The sequence below is a fragment of the Haliotis asinina genome, chromosome 8 (assembly GCF_037392515.1).
Source record: "Haliotis asinina isolate JCU_RB_2024 chromosome 8, JCU_Hal_asi_v2, whole genome shotgun sequence".
Lineage (NCBI taxonomy): Eukaryota > Metazoa > Mollusca > Gastropoda > Lepetellida > Haliotidae > Haliotis > Haliotis asinina.
Genome location: NC_090287.1, coordinates 22743078 through 22756198, shown reverse-complemented (window position 1 = coordinate 22756198; position 13121 = coordinate 22743078). Strand labels below are relative to the sequence as shown.

Here is a 13121-nt window from a genome sequence, read left to right as displayed (position 1 = left end):
AAAATCAAATTTTTAAACGTCTTATGCAAATACATGTACATCAGAGGGGAAGCAAGTGAACAAAACATCAATTTGTCATTTTTTTAAAGAAATTAAGTGTTGGAGACAAATGATTCTATATGTTATAGAAAGAAGTTTACTATGACCCATAAATGGTACAATTTGATGAATAATAAAAATGTAAATCATAAGATTCATTAAAGATATTGATTAAATCACTAAGAACTCTGCTTGTATGAAATGCTGGAGGTCATAAGCATAAAGGTGGAAAGGATTATTTCCTGTTGTTTAGATTAAATAGGATAAGCAATCTACGGATCCAACAAATGAAAATAAAATAATGGCCTTCCCCTGATTAATGAAGTTATGAACATCACAAAATGTTTAATGCCAATGATCCACAATAAATATCATCCAGGAATTCCTAAATTAGCAGTTTTGTACATTGAATTGGTACTACTGGACAAACTGTTGCATAATATTCGTAAAATGAAGTGAATTAAAAATACTGCCATAAACAAATGGCATTAAGCTCATTCCTGATATTTTATTTAATATCCTCTTACAAGATTTGGGATGGTGGGTTAGGCCAGTTGTTAGTAGTTCTTCATGCCAAAGATGTAGGTTCAAGTCCCAAAGTGGCAACAATGTGTGAAGCCCATCTGTGGGTTCCACAGAGGTGATATTGCTGGAATATTGTAGGAATATTGTTTTACATGATTTAGTTATACACTGGTGTACACTTCTTTATCTTCATCATTGTTCCCTAACAAGGGACCTGAGCTTGATTCCCCACATGGGTACAATATGTGAGACCCATTTCCAGTGTCCCCAGCCATAATATTGCTGGAATAATGCTAAAAAAGGGTGTACAACCAAAACTCACTCGCTCACTTCAGTACTGGTTAACTAAATTAAGAGCATCAGCCTTATACACTCATTTCACACTATTCATATTCTTTTATTACTTGATCTTCAACAACCTATGTTTGCTGTAACAGGCGACTGATAATTTAGGTTGTCAAACTTGCTGACTTAGTTCATGTCATCATATCCTACATCAGTAGATCGATGTTTATGATGTTGATCACTGAATTGTCTGGTCCAGATATTTAGATACAATTATTTACAGACTGTTGTCACATATGGAATACAAATGAGTGCGATGTTGAATAACATACAAACATAAATTAATATCTCATGAAATATTCTCCATTACAATATTGTAAGAAAATATCAATATACTTCAAATCTGGCCATGATTTTAGAGGCCATTTATCGGAATTGCTAACATTTCTTAAGGGAACAGCCATTATGTAATATTTGATAATAAAATACCAAATTCCTCAGCTGATACTCATAGGCTGGTAGTCATGACTTGCAAGTCAATTTTACTTGGGGATTGGGGTTTCAGGGCTGGCAACCTCAAGCGTGATCACCAGCCCTTGTGCTATGTTTGATATGAAAACAAACAACAACATGCACGAGATCAATCAAGTCAAACGTAGAGGCAGGCTCCGTTTCTGAGTCACAGGTGAAAAAAAATCCACATGATGAATCCTCTTACAGCAACCTTGACACCCAAAGTGGTATTGTCCATTCCAACAAGCACACATGTGCTGTTTACAGTCTAGATCTACATTGTCACAACTGTTGACCCAAGAAAACTCAGACAATCAAAAAAGCACTGGGTAAACAACATGGCACACTGTTGTTTCCGGCTGTAACACGAAGTGTCAACATAGGCTTTCTTGGCGTGGTCTTGACCAGCGTTGGAGACAGTTTTCCAGACGACCACTTGTCCAACCTTGCACTGGGATCATTTGTTTAGAAAAGTCTTGTAACCATGTATTGGGAGATACGATATGAATCATCCAACAACGGTGTTAATATTATTCATATTTTTATAAATCAAACAGTGATTAAGATTGCTCATTGCAATGTTTGCATGGACTTGAAACAAATCATTGGTTATTCACTGAGCTGCAAAGTACTACTCCTTTTACTTTGATTTTAAAATGGCCATATCTAGTATCAAGTATCACATCTAGCACTAACACATGCATGATATAAGTCATTACTTCTTAATCTTGTTTACCAACAGATATATATCTTCTCAGGGTTACTCAAAGTTAAATGTTTTTAATGGAATATGATACAAGATGAAGTTTAGATATTTATTGATTGTTGACTAAGACAATGTTTTAAAATAAAATAATTAAGACACAATGGAAGCTTATCTTTGAACATTTTCAGCAACAAATGATGTCTAAATTCAATCTAGGACAAAAAACACAGCCTACACAGCTCATGCTCATGGATGCAATCACATCAACAGCTTATCCCTGTTAGTAGAATATTATGTCATGGCTATTGTATATAGTCATATTACCTATGGTATAACCTTGATATACCATGGTCAAACCTTGTGACTGATTATGTCACATGTCATGTTGGTTGAACTCTAACATGTCAGTCATGTTCACAATGTCAGTAGTCTGTTATCAGTAACATTTTGGGTGGACCAATAAGTTGCCAAAGAGAGTCTACACTCCATGGAGCTTTGCCAATTTACAGCACAGGTCCAGACACAGTACAGTGCACAACAGATATGCAATTCCTGTTACCAACATTGACCTGCCAGTGGGCTGAGGTCAGTTATCTTCTAGGTGGACCAGTAATCATCAAAGACAAATTTGTTGATTTTGTTGCCAATTATCAGAGCCAGTCTACAGCATGAGTGAAATGAAGATCGAGTACTTCAGTTACTCATTGTCTTTTGGTCATCATCTGCTAGAATGATATTTCTCATAAATTCGATGGAGCAGATGAATAACACGTTGTGTAAAAATTTGAATCAAACTTGCTTGGTCTCACCTTACTCTTCTTAAAATCTTGAAGTACAACTGTCATATCTGTATTGTAATATAATTCAAACCTTTTCATCTTTAATTACAGTTACAAATTAGCATTTCAATAAAAAGAGACACATAACACAAAATCAGAGTAGTGGGCATAGAACTTTTCCCAACAACACTATTGCTAACCTTTGATGTCAATCTTCTATGTTCCTTGGCCAGATATTAATTTTGTTGGATCACAGATCATTTCAGAGCAGGGGGATTTGATTTCTTTGATCACTTAGGATAATCTCAACCTAGGTACTTCTGACTTTTGTGTGCAGAAAGCCTGATTTCCTATGAAGAGATTTCACCAAAATCTGTGTATCAAGGACAAGATCTTCAGCTAAGGCTGATTGATTTGGCAAAGTGAATGCCAAACTGAGAACTGTATTAGTGCTCTTGATGACTGTTATAAAGCAGCAAATAGCCAAAACATTTCAAAATCTGACATGACAATGCAAAAATGTGTGTCAATTTATTGAATTCCCCACTATATTTCATTGAAGTAGGTGGGCAGGTCTGTGACACACCTTGCGTGAAACTAAACTGTGGAAACGACATCTTACAGAACCTGTCCTTGTTGGTGTAAGTTGAGAACACTTCTGGAGAGTTACCAGTTAGTCTCAGTCTGAGACTTTTGTCAATCACTAGTTCCTATTCCCTTTCTGGTACAAATTCATTCAGTCTGATAAGATCAGCTTATACTTATACTAAGACTACCATCTACTGGACTTGCAGACGCAAAAGTTGTGACACTGGTTACTGTTATTTTGAACACTGGTAATTACATGGTGAATTGCTGAAGATAAAAGACAAACAAACAAAGAAAACCCAACAAACCTCTAAATAACCATTTCAAAGAATCAAATGCTAATGCACAAAATCATACAGTGAGTTGTGTCTAAGGCCAGTGAAGACCACTCCAATCACTTACAGACTGTCAGTCCAAGCACAAGAACAGAGCTAAGCCAAGAAAGTCTCGGACGTTTACCAGTTAGGCGATAAAGAAGCATGGAGTGAGTGAGTAACTGGGTTTAGTTTTACTCCATTTTAGCAATATTAAAGCAATACTACAGCAGGGGACACAAAAAATGGGCTCCACACATTGTACCCATGCAGCACCATGCAGGGAATCGAACCCATGCCTTTATTGTTACAAGCGAATGCTTTAACCACTAGATTACCCCATCATGAGCATGCATATGGTTGTGACAAACTATCAACCACCTATTTTACTTGTCCAGACTGATTGTTTACCATTTGCTACTGACATCCCTTTAAAACTGATGACTTGACCAAAAAGCAAAGTGTTGATAGACCTTGATAACAGTGGACATCACAACATGAGCTTAGAACTATGAATTCCAATATTCCCCAGGCTGATATTAGTCAGTTTTCTATCCATATATGAAATGAAGAAGATGCTATCCGCTCTGTAATATTCTAAACGTGTTTCCCTCTTCACTGTAGACTGCCAGCTAAAACAGAAACTCATTTGCATATAAAGTCATATCCAAAGTCCATCTGGTATTCTTATTTAGGATTGTCTTATACAGCAAAGGAAAATACATTCCTAAAACTACCATCCCATTTTCCCATGCATGTATACAAAATCTCAGCAGAGACATCCTGCAAATAAGGTTTCCATTAAAATGGCAATTGTAGGAACTGATGGGAGAGGGCAGTCTATGAGGATGAACTTCTTATAATGAAGCACAAGACACCAGCAGCAGATCGGCCTTTGTTACTGGTGTTCGTTAGCTTAGACTAGGCTTTACCCTACAGATAAACCAACAACAAACGCCTGCATTCCAATGCAGGCCCAGACATACATGGATTACCATACCGGCTGGATAATTCACGCAGAAAGCGTCTCTAGGCCATAATTTGTATTTTTGGTTTACAGATATTTTCATAACTGTCATACTTTTTTCCACCATCAAACTTTTTTCACTCTGGAACATGCGTTTCTACAATATCATTTATATCTTTTTCAGTTTAAACTAATTTGTTTTATTCCAATGGTAATGAAGTTATCTGGATTCATGTTTAGACAGATACATATCATGTACTGGAATGTCTGCATTATTTTACAAATCCTAGTAAGTGGTGCCAACAGAACTTATTGAACAATATATTTTTTCACAAAATAATTAAGTCATGTTTCTATGTTTGCTGAGTTTGTCGATCATATCTCATTGTTTTAAATCACTGAAACTGAAATGTCTTGCAGTGACTCCTAATGTATATACACCTTTGTGTGGTGAACATGAAAGTACATCTGACTATAAAAATAGAACATTTTCTTAATCCAATTTTCATTTCTTTCATGTGTCAATGAACTATGTAAACAGAGAAGGCACAATCAGGCCCAACGGCAAACGAACCAAAGTGAATAAAAGCATCACTGGAAATAACCAGTTCCTTTATCATGGCAGCGTGCCAGAAGTATGATTTAGGAAGATAATTGGCTATTTACAGGAAAGAGTTACACTATGAATATTAGCTATAATGGGAAAATGCTGTAACAAACTGATAACTTTTATCACCTGAACTGGAAATCAATGGAACTAAATAAATTGGAATTAGTTTTGAGTGACGAGGTAACAGCATGAACTAAATTCATCTGGAACAGTCCACAGTTCGTGTTGTCTCATGAAACATGACTTCATTTGGGGTGAGGGACTCTTAATCCTTACAATTTAAGACGCTGTGGCATCAGACCCTGAAAGTGATCATCTGTTCATTCTTATCTGTCGTACATAAGAAAAAAAAAGGCAGATTCTTAAATACCAATACCTTATTCAACCCTTAGGGATGCATTTATTTGTAGCTGTATTGAAGCAAAGGTATTGTTTTTCTTTGACCCATGAATCCTAAGAGAATGTTTGCAGCTACAAAGATATGATTTGAAAGGTCCATTGAGCAAAAGATCTGCATAATTTACAGAATCAGCAAACACATTAGATATCATTATGGAAATAAAACATGTTACACAGACCTGAGTGTGGTTTTACTCTGCTTTTAGTAATATTCTACAAATATCACAGCAGGATTTACCAGAAATGAGCTTCTTATATTGTACCCATATGGAGAATCAAACACACTGTCACACAGGTATCTGGCACAATGAGCCACTGAGCTACCCAACTGCCCCTGTCAGACAAATACCAATTCATAACTCACCCGATTTAGCTCATTACAATGCAAAATGCTTTTGTGCGGTTAAAATGCAATGTTCTATATAAATTAAATAAATATGAAAATGAGCAAATCTTCTATGAGAAATCATCTGACAAAGAAGGTGGTCCCCAAAATTAAAAACAATCCATCCAATTGTGTCAAGTTTTGTTTGAACAAAAAATAACTTCATAGGAACACCACTGCTTAGCATAACTATATACCCCCTAAAAACGCTACTTTTCAGCCATTGACATGAACCTATAAAAAAAGTTATTCCTATCTAATCCAATTCAGAAAAATGGACAAGTGATGAACTTGAACCTCATTATCCACAAAAATGAAGACTTCCTTCTTCAGAATATTCTTATCCTCATCAACATCCGAGTGAACCAAGGCTTTTACACATGCACAGCTTCCTCTTTTTGACTGGAGTAATTCACCTATTGACCTCACTGTAGCCTACACCAACTGTAGACATGGCCGAGGTCACCACAATCACATCCTACATGCTTTCCTCAACAGGTCAGCTAGACATAGAAAGGCTATGGATTTGACAAGCTGGATAATAACTGGCTTGGCTTACATTTATTTGTTGTCAACTCATTCTAACAAGTCCTTTCGGTGAAAGTTTGAAGCAGGAAACAGAACCTTTTTGAAATCAAATAGAAATGGGATGATTGAGACAGACTATTGGCAAGAATTTAACATAAGGAATTACTCACGAAATTATATTATTTGGCTAAAGTTTCAATATGGTTAAGTGATACAGATGAGTCAATATGTGTTCAAATAATCCAGACATGAAGTGGTCTAAAGAAAACTGTGAATTGCTAAATCACAGATATCTGTAATCCACAGCTGTCACTGGGAAGAATGTGGCACTGGAAAAGAACAAATGTATTAAACCTAATCCTGGTAAAATGAAACTTTGTTTTTGGGTGTGTCTTTTTGTTTCAAGAATTATTTTTTATAACCTATATCGAAGACTTAACACTCTGGGGGTTTGAAACGTTGTTGCTGTTATGAAATGTTCAAATCAAACTGGAGAAGTAGTAGCAAAGCTGGCTAAATTCCAACTGATCATCAAGAAAGCCGAACTGAATATGCAGGCTTGTGACTGAGAATTGTCATGCTTGGTCGACAGTCCAATGATCAAACGTTGATTCTAACCAACGATCATCATGACCATGACATTGGTCAACCTGTTCCCCTCCTGACAATGGGATCCCTTAGTCCATCACCTCCCCTCCTGACATTGGGATCCCTTAGTCCATCACCTCCCCTCCTGACAATGGGATCCCTTAGTCCATCACCTCCCCTCCTGACAATGGGATCCCTTAGTCCATCACTCCCCTCCTGACAATGGGATCCCTTAGTCCATCACCTCCCCTCCTGACATTGGGATCCCTTAGTCCATCACCTCCCCTCCTGCCAATGGGATCCCTTAGTCCATCACCTCCCTCCTGACATTGGGATCCCTTAGTCCATCACCTCCCCTCCTGACATTGGGATCCCTTAGTCCATCACCTCCCCTCCTGACAATGGATCCCTTAGTTCCCTTAGTCCATCACCTCCCCTCCTGACACTGGGATCCCTTGGCCCAGCTGTTCTCCTGACATTGGGATCCCTTGGCCCAGCTGCTCTCCTCCTGACAGTGGGATCCCTTGACCCAGCTGTTCTCCTGACATTGGGATCCCTTGGCCCAGCTGCTCTCCTCCTGACACTGGGATCCCTTGGCCCAGCTGTTCTCCTGACATTGGGATCCCTTGGCCCAGCACAACCCTTCCTCACATTGGGATCCCTTGGTCCAGCTGCTCCCCTCCTCACATTGGGATCCCTTGGCCCTGCTGCTCTCCTCCTGACATTGGGATCCCTTGGCCCAGCTGCTTTCCTGACATTGGGATCCCTTGGCCCTGCTGCTCTCCTCCTGACAATGTGATCCCTTGGCCCAGCTGCTTTCCTGACATTGGGATCCCTTGGCCCTGCTGCTCTCCTCCTCACATTGGGATCCCTTGGCCCAGCTGCTTTCCTGACATTGGGATCCCTTGGCCCTGCTGCTCTCCTCCTCACATTGGGATCCCTTGGCCCAGCTGCTTTCCTGACATTGGGATCCCTTGGCCCTGCTGCTCTCCTCCTGACAATGTGATCCCTTGGCCCAGCTGCTCCTTTCGAGCTACTCCCTTCCTGACAATGGGATAATCCTTTTGATCAGCTCTCCCCTCGCATATTCGATTTTAGTATTGTCTGAAGAAATAACATCAACACTGTGTGACAGGTGATCATTGTCATTCTATCATACAGGTGAGATTTTGTCTCCAATCATCTATGCCTATTGTAAGAGAGACTAACAGGATCACTCAGTCAGGTTTGTTGTCTTGGTTCATGATTATCATCAAATCCCAGTTGCAGAGATTAATCAACATGTAAATGCTAGATTGTCTGGCCCAAGAAAATAATTTTTACACACCATTGTCTATTAGCAGGAATACTGCCAATAGAAATGGAATTAATGAACAGTAGTATGTGTAATAATCCCTTGGGCAAACTTTAAACTATGAACAAAATGTATTTCAGAGCAGAAACCCACTGCTGGGCAGGATCATCAAAAAAGTCTTCAAAAGTCCCTGGAATGCAACATAACTATTCATTATGTACACAGAGCATATGTGAGTATAAGGCATCAACTTGTACATCAGGTGACTTGCCTCACATAATAGCACACCCAATACTATTACTGTTGGCTATAGGCCAAAGGACAAGCCTTTACTTTGACCCTGTTTACCTAAATATACCTGTCTCATTTCTACCTTACCACTTTAACAAACCTTGTATTGTACCAAAGCCCTTAAGGAGAAGAGTGAAAAACTGGACTTTGGTGTGTGAGGCATCATGGGTTTATCACTTGCCTAAATAAATATCATAGGTTTTTGCTGGTATTATGACACTCCTGTAAAGTACCGAAAAGGTGTAATGTAGTGTATGTTCAAATAATCACTTCAGAGCCTGCAATGAATCAGTCATCATGTGGACAGTGATCATGACTGATGGATGAAATAACAGACACAGGTACCTGTTGATCTGCTGTAGGTACGTTCTCTGTATTTCTGTGTGTATCTCTGGATGTGACATTCTGATTTTCTGATTCCATTCTGTGCACGTAAAATCCTGTGGCATATTGGTTATAACATTCTGTTATAACAAGAGTTGCTTACATTAATCAATTTCATCAATGGTAGGCTCATTTCAGTCTCCAGGAAACATTACAAATTTTGACAAATATTATTAATTAATTTCCAATCATACATGTTCCGTTTAGTGAATCTGTTTAGGCATATTAAATATTAAAAAATGTGCATAATAGCACCATAAGTCTGAAAACAGTATGGTTTCAATGTACATCAAAGTGTCCCTAGTACAGCCGGTCAAATAATAATAGAATAGTATTAATTAGATTTCAGTTTCAAGCTCACATTGTTTATATGAAAACACTGAGTGAAGGACACTGAGTGCAAATGTACCACCCATCAAAAGTTTAGACTCACTAGTGTATATGTAGACATTTACTTTGGCAATTCTTCGAAACTAAATTTGCAAAATATTCCATACTTATAACAGGTACTGTTTAAACATGAACTGATGTTTGTATAACAAGTTAATAACTTTGAAAATATTACTGTCATGAGTTTAGTAAATGATATAAATCAGTAAAAACTGTAACAAAAACCTACACCAAAATGCAGCTGTTCAGTGTTCACATGTACGATATTTGCACATGCTTCTCAACTATTTAATGCATGATCCGCATGCAACTGATCTGCATGTGGTGTATGTTTTAAGTGACTCTAACCTCTTGATGGGAAGTATAGTTATCGACATGTGTAGTTTTTTTTTCAGTGTAATTCAATCTTTTAGTTTCAACCCAAAGATCAGTGTTGCAAGTTAAACAGTTCCTGAACGTGACTGTCACAGTGATGGAAATAATCAGCCAACATATCCAACATGTGAACCTGTTGACCTGAGATAACTACTGTATCACGGCCACCCTCTGAGACATGGCTGCGTCCCACTACATCTTGTGACCTAACAACCACACCTCAGTGGCACACATAATGCAGGGGAACACAATTGTATAACTTGACCTCTTCCCCACATTAACAATGTTCCATACATGATGTCTTACAGTTAAAATATCCATACATAAAACGTGGTCAGGTTCAAACACAGACATTTTTCATTTATGAACTATTTTGATACATGCTTCCACTCTAGTAAATATAATAGTACACCATAATGAACCACTTTGGCCACTCTAAGCTGATTCAACACACATCTATCTGTTGACCCAACCCCATCAGTCCTGTCATGTCTGCCTAGCTAATTTCCCTTTACATAAAATCTGTTGTCATCAAAATGTTCATGGAAAATGTCATATGAATTGACAATATTGAAATTAAAGTCTACACCACAAGCACAAATGACGAATCACTGATATCTCAAGCAAAGACAACTGAAATTCTAACAAACTTATTTTCCCCCAAATTCCATTTTAATTAATTCAAGCTGATCTATACTTTTCACTAGTTTCAGCTAACTATGCACTCAAACTATCACTTACCCTCTTATTTGAAAGTTTTTAAAGTATGATGACTTTTCAGTGCAAAACATCACATGGTTACTCAGGATTCATTATATTTCACCCTGATCAAATATGGCTCGTAAATAAAAATACAATGGATCTACATACTTAATTACATGCCAACACAAGGTTGCATCAAACTTTTCAAATCTGAGGCAAACTAAACTTTGTTTAGGTAAGTACTCACTTTAGCTTCAGCAGAACTAAGTTTCCTCATATCCATCCATTTTAAATCTAGACAATGATTGAATTATATACCACTGCATAATACGAAATAAAACATTAATTATTGTTTCAAAGACTTTCTGTGAAAAACATATATGGAGTACAGCTAACTGCACAATGTTGCGTCAGGTGGCCATTTTAGATTCAGCTCTTGTACTGAGAGGCACTCGTGTAAGTAGTCTCCCACAGATGCAAGAATTACAAGAACTGTTCTTTACGTATTAAGATTTGATGCACAAAGCAAAAATGGTTAATAATAGGCATGACAGTCTATCCTAATGATCTAACATTGTATCAACCAGCAGCATTATCTCAAGAGCATAGTTCATATTTCAAAATACAATAACACAACAATGATGATCATGATAATAATGAGTGATACTGACATAATACATCTTTAACTTATAAATATATTTCTTAAACAAGCAATGACACGCTCATGTCATTATGTCATTACACATGTTTCAAAATTTAAATGACCTCTCAGGTTAATCTAGTCAATATTTACATTAGGATAAACACAAGGCGAGAAGTACATCAGAGATCTAAAAATAGTAATCACTGTTATACTGGTTTCTATGTTCAGGTGTCTCATCAGCTTCACCATCAGGGGCTGGCGTGCATTCAGCCTATCCCTATTCAAGGTAGTGGGCTTGACATAGACTGATTTATTGTCTCATCTTTGCCAGGACAGTAATCGGCTTAGATCAAGTGAAGTGTTGCATATAATTATCAGCATGCCTACTGGACATTAACTTCTTGTGTTTATACTTCCTCAATCAATAATGATAAGATGATCAGACTGTGACACAGACAGCAGAAATTCCTATACTTTTTATCACATCCTGTCAGTAAGTGTTGTGTATGTTATATCAGTATCTGGCATATCCTTGTAGGTATGGTAGACATTTAAATACTGGTAACCAAGTGATTTATTAGATTATGATACGCAACATTCAAATAGGCCAGTCTTTTTATGTTAATCATATTTTAGCACAAACAGTACCTTCACATTTTCAGCATCGTAATCAGTGACCAGTACTGTTAAAGCTAATACACAATAACAGGAGCATACTAGGCATAGAACATGTGGACATTATTATCATTTGCTACCATTCCTGAGGATTAATGCTAATATTGCATTAACATTTAGATCTGACATCAGAAAGTGTCAGCTGATGTGACAATTGTAAAAAAAAATATTACCCCTTTAGTGATTTGGCTTGGAAAAAATACATTCATTATGAAAACTTTCTTATCACCAAAACCATCCATCACAATCAGCGTTCAGTATAACTCTGAACGTCTCCAAAATTATCAACCTTATCTCCTTCATGCAAATCACTATCGTTGGAAAAATGAAGAAAAAAATAGTCAACTGATTATTGGCCCGGTCTTTCATAGCTGAGCTTGTAATCATCTGTCGTTGGAAATATAGCAAATGGTATATAAATGCAACAGAAACGAAAGCGTAACCTCATCACAAATCTAGCAGTCTGAATCTATGCTGAAATTATTAATTCTGACCTCTTAAATGGAATAGCTCTCACATTCCACCTGTTTCTTCTTACAATCTATGAAAACAAAGGCAAGGGTCTAAATTTGACAAAGGTGGGGTTTGAACATGTGGAGAAGATTATATATTTCAAGTAGAAATCATATTTACCTCTCTTTAGTATCTGGCATGTCCTTTTCACCAGTCTTCTACTAAGAATGCAAATTTCATCAAAATCCCATCACATGTGGAGAAATAAGGATTGAAAGTCGCAGAATTCTAATGACAACACTTCCATAGAAAATATTACACCGGAAGTAACCCTAACTTAACCTCGCAAGAGGGCGCTGGAAATTGTTTTCAATGTAAAATCTACTTTCCAACAAACTGTTTCTAAAAGTACATAGCGTCAGTTGACGCAAACGATTGTGTGTTGCAGATAGAATATGTGTAGATTTCTGAAACTGACGTTACCTTAACAAGACTTATTGTAATAGTTTCATTTGCACAGATTCTATAAATCACAGACTGTTGTTCTTTTGCGGTGAATATGTGATGCATTTGATATGAAGGAACATATAAGGGCCAGTATTTATGTATGAAAAACAGCTTTACCTTGGTACGTTCCAAGATCGTCTCTTCGGCATGTTGGTCTAGAAAATCTGTACAGGTTTAAGCT

At 37.4% G+C, this 13121-nt stretch overlaps 1 protein-coding gene across 1 annotated transcript in view; it reads right to left on the bottom strand.

The window, feature by feature from the left end:
* Positions 1-12761, bottom strand: part of LOC137293581 (protein pellino-like) — a 28073-nt gene extending 15312 nt beyond the window's left edge. The window contains exon 1 of the mRNA XM_067824217.1: positions 12614-12761. Coding sequence (XP_067680318.1) covers positions 12614-12633 — 20 coding nt within the window. The 5' untranslated portion in view covers positions 12634-12761. The remainder of the gene's footprint in view (positions 1-12613) is intronic.
* Between the last annotated feature and the right edge of the window lie 360 nt (positions 12762-13121).